The sequence below is a fragment of the Gasterosteus aculeatus genome, chromosome 2 (genome assembly GCF_964276395.1).
Source record: "Gasterosteus aculeatus chromosome 2, fGasAcu3.hap1.1, whole genome shotgun sequence".
NCBI classification, from domain to species: Eukaryota; Metazoa; Chordata; class Actinopteri; order Perciformes; family Gasterosteidae; genus Gasterosteus; species Gasterosteus aculeatus.
The window spans coordinates 13,056,751-13,074,214 of NC_135689.1; the positions used below are offsets into that span (position 1 = coordinate 13,056,751).

Consider the following 17,464-nt stretch of genomic DNA (forward strand, 5'->3'; position numbering starts at 1 on the left):
TAGGCATCCGCTAAAATCTCAATACCACATTCACAGTGTCTCTGTCAAGCATAAAGCAGTTTTAACATTTGTAAATCTGTTACTGCCGATCTGCTATAAGTCACTCAACTATTCTTAGTCAAAATGAACGGTCACATGTCATGTCTCTGACCTCCCGAGGAAAAATATGCTTTCAAAGGCTTTCAATTTTAGACCTACAGAAGTACTATTAGAATTCTGATAATATACAATTCAATTGGGGATATTCACTAATAGTATTTTTGATATTTGTTAGATCCAAAATATATTTTTCTAATGCTCAAGTTTATATTATAAACTATGTATTATATTATATATTAAGTATATTAAGTTTTCACTATTTGCTGTGTGAAACATTTTGGTTAAGATTGTTCAAATTATGAAAACACGGTTGTTTTCTGTTCATATCTTTTTGAGGATTAGGGACTGTACTAACAACTGTGGCACCAACCATTAAGAATTAGGCAATGAATTTGCCAAAGTGATGCTGAGACACGTCTCACATCTCAAGTGTGTTAATAAATTCCTTTTTCCTGAGCGAACCCAGCTGCAGTTCATCATCGGGCCAACAGGACACCATATGCAATAAAAACAAGAGATCAAACAGGGATTCCCCCTCTTATCTAATTCTCATTTTTTCTGTTCTTTATTCATTTCGTAGGAATGCAAGTACAATCTACGTTAAAGACACGGCACCAAGCGACGGACGGCTGAAGAGATGGAGCTGGAGGGGAGGGCAAGGTTCAAGGGTCAGCCAGAGGTCGTCCAAAACCACTTTGGCACCAGGACGTCTCTGATCAATCACAGTCTACTTACTACTTGTCAGACTTCCATGGGCTGGTCTTTTCTGGACGGAGGAAGATACGTTGACCCAACAGGTTGATGATCAAGTGTGATTTTGGGTAGTTTGTAAAAAGTAAAGTGAAGAATGGTGCAAAGGATGGTGTACATCAAGCCCATGGCCGTTATCTACTTCACATCGTTGAACTCCACCAAACAGGACTATCGAGGTGTACATACTGTAGCTGTATCGCTTTCCACCGACCGGTTTGAATCCAACATCTACGACTAATCATCATTTCAAAAAACGATTTCAGACCAAAGGGTGAGATACATCGGGAAGTACACATCAGAAAAGCAAATTATACCATATAACACACTCATCAACCTGATTTGACAGTTATACCGCGTTAAACTGTTTTTATTTTCTGCATGAATTTTGAAGCTACCTATATTTACTTACACATGAAATATTACTTTCACAAAGAAAGGGAAATTCTGCAGGTAATGTTAAAGACACCATAATTAAAGGGAACCCAATTGAATTTGACTCCCTGGTAATTAAAAGTAGCTTGTTTATACAAATATTGTCATACAAAATCAGGGTTTGTACAATTTAACTGCTTCCTCAATTGGAACACCACATGCCTTTGGCAACCCTCTAACATTCATGTACCAAAGGACACAAAACTAAAAGTTCAGATATTCTGCTGCTACTGAATATTTATTCATAACACTGTACTTTGTTAAAAAAAAAGGTCTCTGATGCCTAATACCATTTGTACAGAGTATTTTGGAAGATGATGAATTTGCATTGTACAATAAATAACACTGAAAAATATCAGTCACCACAAGTTAATGTCGGCACCAAAGACCAATACGCTTTTGTTTTAGTGAAAGAAGGGAAGTGATATCAAAAGCAGAGTGATATGTGAAATAAAGAGGCATAGCAACCCCAGTGGCTTGAACAGAATGAAACTGTTTAAGGATTAATTGAAGGAACTGTAGCCTGAACTGAATCACTTGTATGCTTTTTGTATGATTATTAACTGTTTGTTATGACTACTCTCCATTTTATTTCAGGAGGCTAATTTCCTTTTGGTTCATTTGGAAGATCAGATTCAACTTCCGATGTGAAGATTTCGGCCTTTTATATCTTGATCATCATGATCCATCTTTCCTATGAGTTGATATCTAAATCACTCAAATACAATCCAACAAGGCAAAAAAATATCATGCAAACATTACCTCAGATTGTAGTTTTACTGATGCAGCAACCCGCTCTGTGAGCTACTGAACAGAACGGATTGCTGCATTAGTAAAACAAGAACAGCCCACTCTATGTATTTACCACACAATATGGCAAGAGTGGTATTATATCCAGCTTTACCGTGAAAGCATATCTCTAAGCTGGAGAGAAGGGAGAGAAACTGGGCTCATTCTGAAACATCAGCATGCTCAGAAACTACATCGTCATCATTTGAATAAATACAACTGGTACACTGTGCGTATTAACAGCTTCTAAAGTCCAGACACGTAATGGAAAAAGTCTCAAAAAGTCAAATCAACGTCCATCATTATGCGGCAACTCACACATCATCATCAAATACATTCTACAGAAGTTTTAAGGGGACACGGGCAGAAGGAAGTATAGTGATCAGACCGGCTCCGGCCACCAAGGGGCCGCGTTGGCTCCACGTGATCCTCATTAGTGTGACGACGGTTGGACAAAGCTAACTCATTACTGTGGCTGTGCAGGAGTGAAAAGAGCAGGATTTGCTCTGCTCTCACTAAACCCTGCCGCAAGGGTTACATGTAATGGATTATATTGTCTCATCAAGAGTAATTACACACACACACACACACACACACACACACACACACAGTAGGTTTTTTTCAGCGTTTCTTTTTTTCCAGCAATCACAACAGGAATCTTATATTCTTTTTTTGTTATTCAGTACAGCTGCACAGACATGTAAATGACACTCCTAAGTGCATGACCATTTTTTTTTTCCGTTTCCAAATAATACTTTCTTCATGAGACGGGTACCAGCGCTGCACAAGGTCTTGCATTATTCCACAGTGTTTGTGAGGCCGTGCAGAAAAATGAGTTGTATTCGGATCCAATCTGTTCAATTGTCCAAGACGTTTGGAGGTCTGGTGGCATACTGTTGACCAATCAGGGATTTCTTTTTTGTTTTTCCAGCATGACCGCCAAATCACTCTTCTAAAAAGGTATGGTTTCAAATAGTGAAATGCTTCAATGACAATAAAAGGTTTGTTTGTTTGTTTGTGAACGTGTCATTACACCGGCAGTAGTCTATGGTACAGACTCTATGGTGTAGGGGTTGCATGTAGCGAATTCAGGTCGGGCACTGACACTTTCAGTCCAAACGAGGGGGCTCTCATCCCAAGAAATCAGGACTGCCGGTGAAGAAAGAAGACAGTCAACATTGAATCCTTTAATCTCAAAGGGAGGGTGCTGGGGCCAACCTGAGGCCTCCTGGCTAGATATTATCGTTTGGAGTCAAGATGGCACCGTACCTCTGAAACGCTGTGTCGATCCTCAGCGGACGATTCCGTTTCCCTGACAACCACTGCCTTCGTCACCTGCATGTCTGGATGCTGCTGCTTGGCTTCCTGTATCGCAATAGCCAGAGCCTGTGTGGAAAAAGTCATAGTTTTCTTCCGATTTTAAATAATAGAATAGATGTGAGATTCAACCAAAACCAAATTTTGGGAAAAAAAATGATTTACTATGTATCCGTTCCCAAATAGAAGAATAGTGAATAAATGCCAAATATTGCCTTGTTCCCTCCTTTCAAATGTGAGGATCTTTTTTTATGTACTATTGTAATATATTAAATTGTAATATTATTGTTAAATAGATGTATTTGGTTTAACTCGATATTAGGTTGAAAACAGGCTTTCAATACCAATATTCCAAAAACTAAAACGCCCAAAGATAACAAACAGCGACATGGATGCTCGTTTTTGACTGTTTTTGACAGATAGTTTCAGCTCACCTGTTCCTGGTCAACGTCATCGTCTCCTGTGATTATGATCCTCTTCTCAATCCTGGTCTCTGAATATCCTCCTTTCACCGTCTAACACACACAATGGCTTCTCTTTTTAATCGGCTTCAAAGCAGAGCTATTTAACTGTATTCAGACGTTGATGATGGACATGAGCTAATGTCTATGCAAGAAACCAGCAAAGTCCATCTTGTGTCATCAAGTATGGAGCTCAACCAGAGACAAATGAAGAGAAAGCTGATTTTATGGAAAGGAATATTTGTTTTGTCTGTTTGACCAAATTACATTCATTCTATGATATTTGTTATTGTCTTTCTAAAACAAAACATGTAATAAAGGGAATTTCTCTTTGAGTAACCTAGCCCCATTTGTTCCCCATTTCATCAGATATGTGTCATGGAGTTATGGACCCGCACTGGTCTGGTCTTAGTCTCAACCCGACAAAGTCCTGGTCTTGTGTTGATCTCAATGAACTCCGGTCCTTGACTTGACTTGGTCTCTGTTTTGGCGCTCTTGACAAAATCAATCATGTATGACTTCTAAAAATGGACCTAGTTACCCTTTAAGCTTTCCTACCTTGGAGACGTGAGTGGTTGCCGAGGTAACATTTTCAGTGATGAGGATGGGCGACCGTGACGCCTCTCTTCCAATATGCACCTGAGGAAGAAGCACGGCCGGCAGCATTAGAGAACAAATCAAGTCATCACCGATTAGAAGTCATTATGTTTTGATATTTCAGGAAATCCAGTCAGGCTTGGATTCAGAAATGTATTTATTTTGGTCTTTGTCCGGTAAGTAGGTTTACACCCAGGAGAGTGTGCAGGAGGTTGAGTTAAAATGGTAGCGACCCCTCTGTTTGTACTCACAGGGGACACACTCTGTCTGGAGGAATATGAAACATCACTCAGGCCGGTGATACTGTGATCCTGAAACAGACAAATTCACTGTGTGACTCGCGGTTGGGTCGTAACAGCAACGTTAATAATTTGACGTCAATGTTAATCCAACCTGATCTGTGAACTCCACGATGGTTGTGGTGACCTCCGATCCGTTGGGCTGAGTCTCTGTTCTCACGTCCGTCTTCCTCGCTGCCGGTGTGGGCGCGACGTCGCTGGCCTCCCGGCTCAGCGGCGTCACAGCAGAGACACGGCCGGCCTCTCTGTCCACTGACGAGGACACCGCCACTGACCTCTTTGGTTTTTTAGGGACTACGGGCTTAAAGACACAGACGTGTCATGTGACTGTAATATTAAACAGGATGAACGATTTATGTTTTATCTCTGCACTTAAGAGGTATTTTATCTATTCAAATGACGAAAGAAGAAAGAAAGAAAAGCAGGGATGAGAAATATGGAGGTGTTTCTTTAATACCCTTCAGTGCTCGGTAAAATGACAGCAAATGACTGTTTCCTCTGTCTGCTCTAGATTTCATTTAAAGCCTTATAAAATATATTCAAAGAACATTTCTACGCTTTATGTTATAGCCTAAAGATTTGTGACAAAAACATGAAAAAACATGAAAACATGAAAACAGTCGTAGAAAAACAAGCTCTTAAACAAAAATTCATCCACAGTCCACGTGAGCCGGCAACCGTTGTTTTCTGCTTCCTTCATTTGGTTCTCATATGCTTCTTCTTAGAAACACTTTCATGGTTTGTTGCCATTTCGGGATGGTTCGTGTTGACACCCAAACATAACTGAACTTGAAAAGAGGGCTCGTATTTTTAGGCACCTAAAAATAGCACGGTTCTTCGTACCTGCCTGAACAAATCAAGCCGAATTAGGAGGAGCCACTTGATATGAAAACTTGGGTCTACCTGCACATCGGGTCGTTTGACCTCCGGTCGGACTCCTTCGGCCTGGATGAGTTTGGCCGGCGGGCTGCTGCTGGCTCCTCTGGACAAGGGGGCGGACAGCGGTGGAGGAGATGGTTCGGAGGGGACCTGCTGCTGGAGGAAGTCCATGCTGAAGCACAGTCCCACATCAGGAGACGCGTCCCTCTCCCCGAGCTCCGTCATGCCTCTGGAGAACTCCTCCATGCCCGAGTGCAGGTCCGTGAGGACGGTGAAATCGACTTCGGCCTCCAAGCTGGACGTGGAGCTGACGGTGATGCTGGAACATTTGCGCTCGATGCCCAGGTGGGTCTCCTTCAGGTACAGGATCTCGTGGTCCTGGTCATCCTCGGAGACGGAGCCAAGACGTCTCTCCCACGGTTCCCTCTGCAGAGAAGACTTCAGAACATCAGACCATATAAACTATATCTACTTATACAACCAAAGAATATGAGCTCCTGACAAAAGTAAAAGCATTGGTGTCTTTCTCAGCAGATTCTTGTCCAATAATCACTAAATAATACATTCTGGATTTGATTTGGTTATTGTGTAACTTTAGTAATTGTGTGTCTTTAATTGTGCTCTTGTGATTTCACCTTTAATTTAAAAAGTCACTCGTTAAAAATGTGCCTCGGATAAGTAGTGCCATAAATTCCTCATTTTGTGTATTAACACAAAGTAATGAATATAATACAAATCCAAGAACATGTATTACTAATACATTAAAGTAATAATGGGAGGAACGACTAATACGAGACTCACTGAAGCTTCGTTGAAAGGTTCTTCATGAATAGCAGGTGTGGGAGGAGTATCCTAGAGAAGAAAACAAAGGGGAACATGAACTTTAACATGAGACGAATAATAATCAATAGAATTTAACACAACGAACCATGATACCACTACACGCTAAATACTCTTTGGCTGGAGTCTAGATGTACTCCAGCAAAAGAGCGTTATTGCATCAGAAAGGGAGAGAGCTGAAACAGAACCTTTGTTTGTCTCGGCATTAACGTCATGTTCTGATTGTATCACAACACAGAGCATTATTTGTCATATTTAGAGAAAATATGTTTGCAATGTTCACAACTTTTAAGCTAATCCCTTTTCTGCTGGGCATTGTTCTCTGCATTATTGTATAAAAATGTAGTGTAGTGTGGCTTATGCCACACTACACTACATTTTATGCCACACTACACTACACACTACACTGCAGACGCAAATACAAGAATTCCCAGAGGTTGCGAAGCTTACAGCTGATGTCGCAAAGCATGCACACAGGGAATACTTCACAGGTTGACGTCATAAGAAATGAGCACAAGTGCAATGGTGATGCCATGCACTGAACGGTTAGATCTTTCCAAATCCCTTTCAGGAAAGAGGTATCCATAATCTGAAATGCTGCATATGAATGCCTCAGCCCTGAAGAGGTTAGGCAGCTCTGCCGCTTTTCTTGACATCTAATCGCCTCTTTTCATTTTCTGCTGCCGCCAACTCGTCGCCACGGCAAAGCATTTTGTTTTAAATGTCCTTCACAGCCATTCACTAAAAGGATTTAAGAAATTGTTTTCCGGAGAAAAATGGCGGAACGAGGGTTTTCGAAAAGGAAAGACCAGGTTTGAACGCGGTAAGTTAAGGCGGGGTAAAGGTGACAGCTGAAGCACGGGGAACTTTGCTTAAAGGCCCGCGGCATTCTCAAATGACCAAGCAGATGTTATGCTTTGTGAAGGGGAACGAGGGAAAGCACAATGCTTTCAGGGCCATGGGCTTGAACTGAGTCGATCAATGATGCGATGCCAAGGAACGTGGACCTTTGCTTTCACAGCCACATGGGTTCTGAAGAATGTGTGATTTTTTTGTGTGTTTTTGTTTTTAGATGGTAAAAACAAGGTTTGCACGACATCGCCTGAAGCTCATGCAATGCTTTACTTTCCCATGATTGACACACAGTTTAGGGGGCTCAGATGGGTTTACCGCTTGCTTCCACCTGGCTGTTTCTTGGCCGGGCGTCCTGTAGTGGATGTGGCTGCTGTCCACGTTACTCTGTCTGTCTCGGGACCATTGCGTTTTCAGCGGGAGAGTTCGAGGAGGAGCAGTTGGACATTTGGAGCTAGAGAGGAAATTCTCTTTGCACTCAGAGTTGTTTTGAAAATGCTCTTCGCGTCCTCCCCTTGTCCACCCTGTCGTCCCTCTGCAGTCTCTAAGCTCCTGTTGTCCAAACAACTCGTTCTTAATCTGCAGATTAAGCAGAGTTGGATGCTGGTAAGACGTCGCGGCTTCGCTGAGGTGTTTGGAGGCCGTGTTTTTTTCATCTGCAGCAGAGTGCAGTGCGGCCTTATCGTCCACTCTCCTTCCTGCCTCACAGGACTCATCTCTGGGTTCTGTCATCTGCGCATCGCCAGCCGCACCAAAGACGCCTCCGTCAGACCGACTTTGATCGCTTCCAACGCCCGAGTTCTCGTTATTCAAATACTTCTTTGATCTCTGTGGCTTGAGAGGAACTATTTTGGGGACTTCTGAGTGAGAGTTCCTGGTTTTATTGCAATCTTGGGCTCCCAACGGGCTCGCGGCTATTTTTTTCAAAGTCTCACAGCGGCTCGCATCGCTCTCAATATCGCCTTGGTCGCCTTTCGGGAGACAATCCACAGCCCGACTCCCCGGAGTTTCAAAGTCCTCCGGCCTCTCTCGGTGGACGTTGCGCTCACATTGACAGTGCTTCGTATTGCTGCTGATGGGTTCACTCCCCCGTTTGTCATGTGGAGATCCATATCCATTTTCCTGAATGGCATTCTTGGCGAATATCGAATCACGATTCCCATTTGTTGCTAAGGCGTCGTCCCCTTTGTTCGGATTCATTATTCCTTTGGCTCTAAAGTCGGTTTCTTGTTTCGGAGATGTTCCGGGACAACTTTTTACAGAGTCCCTGGTACTTTGACAGTTGTTTGCCTTCGCTTCGGTCCAAGGTGTCACGGTCAACATGTCTCTACCCAAAGAAGTGGGCTGACTCTTTTCCACTTTTGGGCAAGCATTCACTTCTCCTTCATAAGCATCCTGCTTGTCAATCAATTTGCCATCACCGGTCGCCTATGTTGACATAGAGTAGACAGTTGCATTAGCATAGCTAATATCATTGTTTACTCGTAAAATTACTTTAAGTGATTAGTGAAGATGATCGGTGATTAACTTGGGGGGCCTCAAACTTTCACGCATTTCAAGATGCTTTCTTTGTTTTGGCTCAATGTTTCTGACAGAGAATGGAGAGAACTGACAAACACATTGCATTTAGAAAATGTTAATATGATGGAATTGGATGATGGTGGGTATTATAACTTTTAATTAGAATTTCTTACTGGTTTGCGCTCGGGGGTTCCTCCAGGAGGAGTAGCTGAGGAGAGGCGTTTCTCCCTCTGGGCCATCTTGCTGTTAGGCTGCCTCAAAGCCCTCTTCAGCTCGTTGATGCTGGCCTGGTGCTTCTGAAGAACATCGTCTGGCTTATCCAAGAATTGCTGCTTACACAGTGAAGGGCACATCGGGAACACACGGTAATATTTCTAAAGGTGATCTAAACGTGGATTTTAGTTTGTTTGTGTTTTATATTTTGTAAATGTGATGTAGGATGAATTAGAGTCTTTCACCTATTGTTTGACGTCATGTTTCTTACTTTAAATACAACAAGTCTCATCATTGTACCCACAGACCATACTCTAGTATACTCAACACCTAGCATTTTGGAAGTCTTTGGAAGACTTGTGGTAATTATTCACTGATCAAAGGATGGAAAGATGATATAATAATACAAATTCTTAAATTGAAAATTCTGTGTAGAAAATTTGAAACTGAGATGCAAAACCACCAAGGCAGAGGTTCACCGAACAACTTTGTGCGCTCCATTGCTGATGCCATTGACAATGGATAAGAAAACTCCCGGTGAGGGACACACACAGCACATGCCGAAAAAAAGGGGACAAGCAGTACCTCCTGTTTGGGCCGATGGGTGGCCATATCCTTGTGGCCAAATCCGAGGTGAGGCAAGCGAGATGGAGTGAAGGGTGTTTGAGCAAAGCAGGAGGTGGGAAATGGGGGTTCGGGGAGGGAAGGGGAGGGGGGGGGGCAGATGCGTGCAGAGACAAAGAGGTAAAGTGCTGCAGGTGAGTCGAAAAGGCGAGCGGCCAGACAGCAGACGAACACTGGACACCACCAGGGCTTCTTAGCTATGAAGACTATTTAGCCATTGTGTGATATGCCCAGGAGCAGGTACAATCCATTCCAGTGTCAGCCAATCGATTACTAATGCAGTCCAATTTTGACTGAGCATAAGTGTTTGTAGAGGGAGATTATCAGTTATATCAAATAATAAACGTGCAATTTACATTATAAGGCCACTTTTGAATAAAATATTTAATAAATAACAAATGGGGAATAGTTATTTTTTTGCGATTTAGTACAAATGTATTAAATTAAACTAAATAAATTACAATTTAGATTTAAACATGCGTTTGCATGTTTGACTGGGAATCCATTCACCCTACAGAAGGGAAGTAACGCTGACTCAGCGTCCGCCAATTCTCTCTTTATGTTTCTATCGTAGTTGACCACAGACGGATAATAATCTGTCTGTGAACTGAGCTCCCATGATAATGAGACTTTACACATCTAAGCTGAATTCACAGGAGATTTCAGCCAAGATGCCAACTCGGAAGAACACTATTTCATTGAAAAATCCACAGTGCTTGAGGGCCATCTGTTTATCCTGCAAATGGCAATCAGTCCTTGTAATTTCACACAGGGACACTGTTAAAGATGTGTTGGCAAATGTTTTTTTCCTACCGCTTCACTCACTCTGGATGGAATCTTAATGTCTATGCAGAAAATATTTTTCCAGAGGGCAGAAAAGAGATAATCTCAATAATTCCATTTTAAACTATTTCATTTCCATTTAATAATAGCTTGAAGCAGTTTTCGTGGATTTTACTCAGAGGAATCATCGTAATCAGGACAAAAACAATCGAATTTCCTCCAGAGACAAACCAACGAGAGAAATGTTTTTTGTGTTTAACAACCACAGCGTACACGTGCATGACAACTACAACCACCAAAACCTCAGACACTAAGATCAAAGGTCAAAATACCTCTGGTTTTGAGTCTATAGGCGAGCCTTCCTCCTCACCCTGCACGAGAGGAAGAGGAGGAGAGCAGAGGGAAGAGAAGATGTGTTAGAAGCAGGATTCTGGGTTAAAATAAATATCAACAGAAGTCAAGTTAGGTGTTGGTGAAGCTGCTGAAGAAATGGAGAGCAAAGTCATACTGAGAGGAGCAGAAAATAGAGGAAATTGGGCCGAGGGAAAAAAGTAAGGATATTGATTCCACACTTCAGTGAAAAGGAATGTAAGAGAAAGATGAGGAGCGTTAGTCAGAAGCTAAAGAGATTTTTCAGAGTTCTTCCAAAGCCTTGTAGTTTTGTGAGTCAACTCATTGGAGAACACATGAGTTTTCATTTAATTTACTTGTAAACGCTGTACGTTTATTAATGTACTGTATCCTTGTACCTTGAGCTCCAAAGTCTTGGTGGTGGTTGAAATGTGGGACCCCCAAGTTTGCCTCTGAACCTGATCTTGGTTCTGACCATCATGCTGCTCCAGGTCCAGCTCTGGGTACTGGTCCTGGTCTTGCTCCTGGTCTTGGTCCTGGTAATGGTACTGATCGTGGTCCAGGTCCAGGCTGCCCTCCTGGTCCAGGTCTTCTCTGGACATGAACTGAGTGCGTTCACTGGAGCTCCGGTGGGACAGCTGATCCATACTGTAGCCCAGAGCCGAGGCTGGTGAAGTGCAATGGGAGGGACACATCAATCACCTGCACTCATGCGATGAAGCTTTCACATGACATAATCTACGGTGCAGTCAGTGTCGGGCCATAAAACGGGCTGCCGTCTGATACGTTACACGAGTTGAAAGATGCCTTCACATCTGTTTATGTCTCACTATACAATTCAGGGAATAAACGGCATGTGTGCGGGAAGTGAACACCATCAGGGTTCTTACCTCCATCAATGCTTCGGGGCAGCATGTATCTCTTGCTAACGGAGCGGTCGAACTGTGGGGCGGGCCGGTCAATCAGAGCGCTGGCCTGTCTGGTCTGGGCTTGGGTCCTCCCGCTGTAGCGGAACTTGGAGCCAATCACCAGGAAGCCCTTGGGAGGCGGCTCCGGGGAAACCAACCTACGGGAAGTTTCAGAGTATGTGAAACAGATTCTGCCCCTTGTGTCCTAATTACACTATTACTGGTAGTAATGTCCTGAGAAGAACTACATGCTGTGTTTTGGTTGTTAATCTAGGAAGAATAGAGACAGAGATCTTGTAGTTGGGCTCTTCCCAAAGCAAACTAAATCCCAAAACCAGCACCAAACTCTAATAAAGGAAATAATCGATTTGTAAATATTGAATCTAAGTGCTTGCCAGGAGAAAAATTGGACATGGTTCAGCTGATAATTAATTAGTGTGTCCTAACATAATTAATAGCACAGAAAAGCAATCTTCCCATTCATTTAAAGTTACATGTAATGTATGTTCCATACATGAAATTCTACAGATCTGTTGGACCTGTAAAAAATTAATATTTAGTACAAACAGAACTCAAAATTGTGACCATTCATGCAGGGTGCAATAACTGGGGTGCAGAGAACGTGTGTCTGACTATCAGGTCCTACCTGAAGAAGGTGTGGTGCTCAATGCAGACCTTCCACAATCGCTTCGAGGCCCGATGGTTTGGCAGTTTGAAGCCTATGGTGCTCTCAAACTGTTCATACTGAGCAGTGAGGGAAAGGAGTGATGTTGTGGTGGAGGAGGTGGGTTAAGAAGGAAAGGGGCAGTGGAGGGAGCAAGTGAGGGGAAAGATGGAGGGATGGTGGCAGGGTGAATTGTGTTTACTCTGCAGCAATGGACAAATCAATGGTATTTTTCTGTCTACTCTTAGTATTTCTAAGGACTCTCATCAACCTACAAATTAGCTGCTCGTGAAATCACTCCATCAGCTGTGTAGCAGTGTGAGCAGATGGAGATGCATTCTAATCAATAGGTTATTAGCAATATAACAGGTCTTTAAATAGAAAAACTAGTCCATTCAAAAAACAATCTGTGGGGACAGTTTAGAATGAAGTATTTCAGAACCCAATAAAAACCCTGCAGGGGGATTTGAATGGACAGCTGATTTAAGAGGATAGATCTGCAGAACATAATGTGCACAGAATGGCCCTGCTGTTTGCTATAAAGATGTCAATTCCAACAGTGAATGCAAAACACACTCCAGATACCCCCAAGGCCAAACAATAAAGGAAAAAACTCAGCAAATTATAATAATTTAAGGCGTTGAAAACCAGAGCGAGCGTAATGTGGTTCCAACATTTGCGAGTAAAGTCCTTGATGGAAGTGTAAATCCTCTTGACTCGCTAATACACCATAGCGGAAAAGAGAGAAGGAAGAGAAGAACAAAAACAGGACCTATCAGCCTGATCTTTGAGAACAGAATCTGCGAGGGCTATAAATAATCTCTTTGACACTAGTCACATGGTTTTCTGCAGATAAATCTCCGAAGTAACATTTTTATCAAACCATGAAATTATGTAGCTGTTTGGGGCAAGTCAAGAGGAACAATGATGTCATTTGAACAACGGCGAAACCATGAAATATAAATGCCGAGATAGTTCTTTCAAAAATAATCCCTCATTCCAGTTGCCTCTGTTCTTTCAGAAAGCCCGTCGTGGGAAAATGCTGACAGCTAACGCTCAGCATGGAGCAAAACAAAGGTCAATAAGATATTTGATTTACCTCTCCTGGGCGGATCTTGATGTAGAAGTTGCTTCTCTTGTAAGAGATCTTGAGGATTTTGGGCCATGCGAATCGGTTAATCCTGAGGCGGTCTCGGTAGATGAGCAGACCGTTGGCGCTCACTCCGAGCATTATATCAATTCCCTCTGAATCCTGGTTGACACGGGCATTGAGCACAGACAAACCTCAGACCAAAGTGTGCTGCCAGAAGAAGGGTCTGGGATAAATCTGTACCTGTAATCTGTACCTTAGCGTGATGAAGGTCAACTCCGTACATTGAGAGCTTCTTGGCATTTTCAAGGAAGTTCACCTCTGCCTCTGCTGGACTCATTCCCCTACGACACATAATAAACAACAATTACTTCATTGAATTTAAACCAGCACCAGCGTTTGCTATAATATCCATGGCCTTCAATTACACTAATGGAGTCGCAGTTTCTCAAACCTGTAGTTCCGGTGCAACTCCATCACTCTCTCCTCCAGCTCGTGTGTCTGGTTGGGTGCAAAGCGGAAGTCGCTGACGTAGTCCGGGCCGTGGTCCTCCGCCTCGTAGTCTCCCAGCTCGGCCTGGACGGTGTAGGAGCCCAGGAGGGCGTGCGTGACGAATGAGCAGGGCAGACGACCAGAGAGGATGTCGTCCCTCAGCTGCAAGCACAGGTAGTACCTAAAGCAGTGGGGGGGGGGGGCACAAATGCTGGTGAAATGTCTTATTTCATGACAACAAATCAAAATTGTGCTCGGTCGAGGACTGTTTCATTTAAAAAAATATCAGCTATTCTTGTAGCATCAGCCTCATGATTGAGTCAGTATCCTTTGAATTAATCAGATGGATGATCTGGCACCTGAACCAATTTATCTACATCTTGGCCTGTCCTACAATAAAGGGTGTATTTATTATTGTCTCTATGAAACAACAGTTTTTATCAACAGCTTCTATGAAACAATAGTTTCATAGAGAGAAATATAATCAGTATTGTTAAATGACCGTCTGTGTTAAAGGCAAGGACTAACCTGTGTGATCTGACGTGTTGGGAATGATAACTGCTTGAAAATAGAAATTAGACGTATATGGAATGGCCTATCTTTGTGTAAAATGATGGTACCCAATTCTGCGCATGTCCTTCCTATGTGCATCTACTCACCAAGAGGTAATCCTGACTAACGCAGGAACCTCCGAGGCTGAGAAATAAAGCCAAAGCGAAGGGCCAAGGACTGCAGCTCATTAAAATTGCCACTTAAGGACGGCACCAAAAGCAAATCAATCCCAATAGATCCTGATGTTAAACGTTTCCAGGAGAAACAAATATGTTCAAGTTCCAAGTTCATAAAAACTGTGTGGGGGTTGAATTTGTACACAACTAACCCGATTAGATTATATTGAGGCTCAAAGTTATGCACGACTAAGGGCGTGACAGCTTTGAGGGACAGGGAGTGCTGTCGAGGCCACTGGCTGTCGCCTCTACTAGGTGTCACCTCGGCTAATTTGAGTCACTGTTCTGGATCTTTCTCGCTTTCTCTCTCTCTCTCTCTCTCTCTCTCTCTCTCTCTCTCTACCGAAACAAAAATATTCTCAATACAATTCAACTCATTAGCTCCTGGTAATTGTGAGCTGTGTTGATGTTGTTGTTGTTTTTTCACCTTGTGATGTCTTCAATGAGCACAGACGGGTCCGGGGGGTAGAACTTGACAGAGAATCCGAAGATCCAGGAACCAACTGTAGACAGATCACCGGAAAGGTTGTTTTTTAGTGTGTATGGATGAGTGTCTGTGTGTGTGTGTGTGTGTGTGTGTGTGTGTGTGTGCGTTTGCTTACCCCGAATTTGCTTCTTAATCTCTTTTGAGGGATCCAACCAGTGCTGATAAAGAAAGAGAGACAATCCCCTTGAAGACAATCAACATCAGCGAAATTATACATTTTGACCCTTTAAGAACTTTAAATCACAAGTCGTTCATCTCTTTTTAAACACGTTCCCTTGTTGAAAGCCAAATATAAATATAATACAAGGAAATAGATGAACGCTGACAGCATCAATATTGGGGTTAGTTGAGTCCAGCTCCCTACACTTAATGTCAGCAGAACTTTCATGTTGCACTGCAGACCCTGTGCACCATCTTTAAAAGGCCATACTGTCTACTCAAGTTTTGAAAAAGGTCAAAGGTCATGTTCGCCACTCTCAGATTGTGGGTTGTTAAGTACGGTTAAAAGGGCAACTGGGGACTCACAGCTTCATGCCACCTGGAAAAATATAATGGCCTTTCGGCCAAGCAGCCTGACATTTGCGTTGAAATTAGTGACCAAAAAAAGGAATTAGGAAAAAGATTAGAAGCAGGTGTAACGAAATACGGCAAATTCAATCTCAACAAATAGATTTGGCCTCAAATTTTAAAAAGCTATTCACCACAGAAGGACCTTAATTAAGAGTATTGAGCCCAGACTAGAATAATCAGAAATAAAGTCTAAAGTCCCTTTATACCATGTTACACAGTAAAAAAATCTTACCTTCGATCAATAATGAATCCAAAAACACAAGGTAACAAATACTTATGCCAGTAAACCAAAGATGGGAATTCTTTGGGTTTTATTTCATTACATTTTGGAGAACTTCCTGTTATGTATGCATGTATGTGCATCTTCGCTGTGTATGTGAGACGTTTTTCATAAGCCACCGTTGTGACTCCACGCAAATACGTTCAGAATAGTTTCTGTTTTGGGACAGAATTTGGGCTTGTGTTGGTTTGTAATTGCAGCTGCAATTGCCTCAAACTTCAAAAGTTTGGATGTTAGAATGTTTTTGTGTTTCTGTGTGTCAGTCTGACCTTGGCAGTATCCGTGTCCTGGAAAGTCAGACCAAAGTAGTCCCTCTCCAGCAGGTTCAGATGGCCACACACCATGTCCAGCAGGGTCTGGCCCTTGGCAAATTTCTGTCACACACACACACACACACATATACACACAACAGCAACATATAAGAAAACACAGCGAGAGAGCATGGGATGTGGTGCAGGTTCAGGTTGTTTGAACATCATTTACAATAACACTAACAATGTATAAGACTGTAGGGCGTCTGCTGGCCTCATATTTCCTGTATTTTTTTTGTAAAATGGTTTATTCTAAACCTATATATTATTCATTTGTAATTGTGGTAAAATCCAGTAAAATAAAGCTGCCTTTTATTCTATTAAAACTCTTCAGTTATATTTCATAATATAAAGGTTTGAAAAAAAAACATCCCAAATACGGTCTGCGAGCGCTTCCAGCCGCTCCTCCAGCCCGTCGAGCAGGAGGAGCTATGCTAGTCGCATGTCTATATAAGGGGAGGAAATGCATCTTGCATCTGTGATGCTTCAGCAGACCACACCTATTTTCCATCCAGCCATTTGGGGCTGAGAGCAACGTCTCCGTGAGATGCACCAATGGACCTTGGCCAAATGCTCTCGCCACACACACACACACACACACACAGAGGAGCACACATGACAGATTCATCTCCTGGGGAAACCTGGCTCCTATGGCGACAAAGCAACCAAGCAGCTGTTACCATGGAAACAGAAGTAATAGGGCCCTTCTGTGTGTGTGTGTGTGTGTGTGTGTGTGTGTGTGTGTGTGTGTGCGCGCCCTCTCACTTACTACAAGGCCACCGCATGGCTTTGTTCAGCTCTTGGAGGAGAAGCCAGCCGTACCATCAAGCAACCTTCTAAATATTTAAGATAGGCTTGTTAATTTACCAGAGGAAGTGAACGGTCTTTCAATGAAATGAATAACAAAGTGTATCCTGCTGCACTGGGGTTGCCACGGGGGAAGCAGAGAGAGAATTATGCCGTTTAATAGGCGAGGGCTGATTCAGGCGTTGTTAGGCGGGGGAACGGCACATTTGATTTTCTTACAAAAATGAATTGTAACGCACACCTCAGGTGGTCCCCCGAAGCGTAGCGACCAGTTCCCACATGGAGCTGGTGATGATATTTCGTTGTCAGTCCAATTG

The 17,464-nt window shown here is 42.8% G+C and overlaps 1 protein-coding gene across 13 annotated transcripts in view; it reads right to left on the reverse strand.

Annotated features, from left to right (window-relative positions):
• Positions 1-637: 637 nt before the first annotated feature.
• LOC120828992 (band 4.1-like protein 1) overlaps positions 638-17,464 on the reverse strand; it is a 32,665-nt gene continuing 15,838 nt past the window's right edge. Inside the window, exons 4-24 of one of the 13 annotated variants that reach the window (XM_078083629.1) lie at positions 16,299-16,403; positions 15,295-15,337; positions 15,120-15,195; positions 13,927-14,145; positions 13,729-13,816; positions 13,482-13,634; positions 12,365-12,462; positions 11,701-11,876; positions 11,209-11,477; positions 10,792-10,830; positions 9,638-9,667; positions 9,013-9,168; positions 7,637-8,746; positions 6,428-6,478; positions 5,651-6,052; positions 4,842-5,048; positions 4,700-4,759; positions 4,410-4,490; positions 3,825-3,905; positions 3,343-3,459; positions 638-3,222 (exon numbers count right to left, since the gene is read on the reverse strand). In XM_078083629.1, the coding sequence (XP_077939755.1) occupies positions 3,217-3,222; positions 3,343-3,459; positions 3,825-3,905; positions 4,410-4,490; positions 4,700-4,759; positions 4,842-5,048; positions 5,651-6,052; positions 6,428-6,478; positions 7,637-8,746; positions 9,013-9,168; positions 9,638-9,667; positions 10,792-10,830; positions 11,209-11,477; positions 11,701-11,876; positions 12,365-12,462; positions 13,482-13,634; positions 13,729-13,816; positions 13,927-14,145; positions 15,120-15,195; positions 15,295-15,337; positions 16,299-16,403 (3,567 nt within the window). In that variant the 3' untranslated portion in view covers positions 638-3,216. Of the gene's footprint in view, positions 3,460-3,824; positions 3,906-4,409; positions 4,491-4,699; positions 4,760-4,841; positions 5,049-5,650; positions 6,065-6,427; positions 6,479-7,636; positions 8,747-9,012; positions 9,169-9,637; positions 9,668-10,791; positions 10,831-11,208; positions 11,478-11,700; positions 11,877-12,364; positions 12,463-13,481; positions 13,635-13,728; positions 13,817-13,926; positions 14,146-15,119; positions 15,196-15,294; positions 15,338-16,298; positions 16,404-17,464 lie in introns of all 13 variants that reach the window. The other 12 variants (XM_078083624.1, XM_078083645.1, XM_078083621.1 and 9 more) reach the window with 12 other exon arrangements.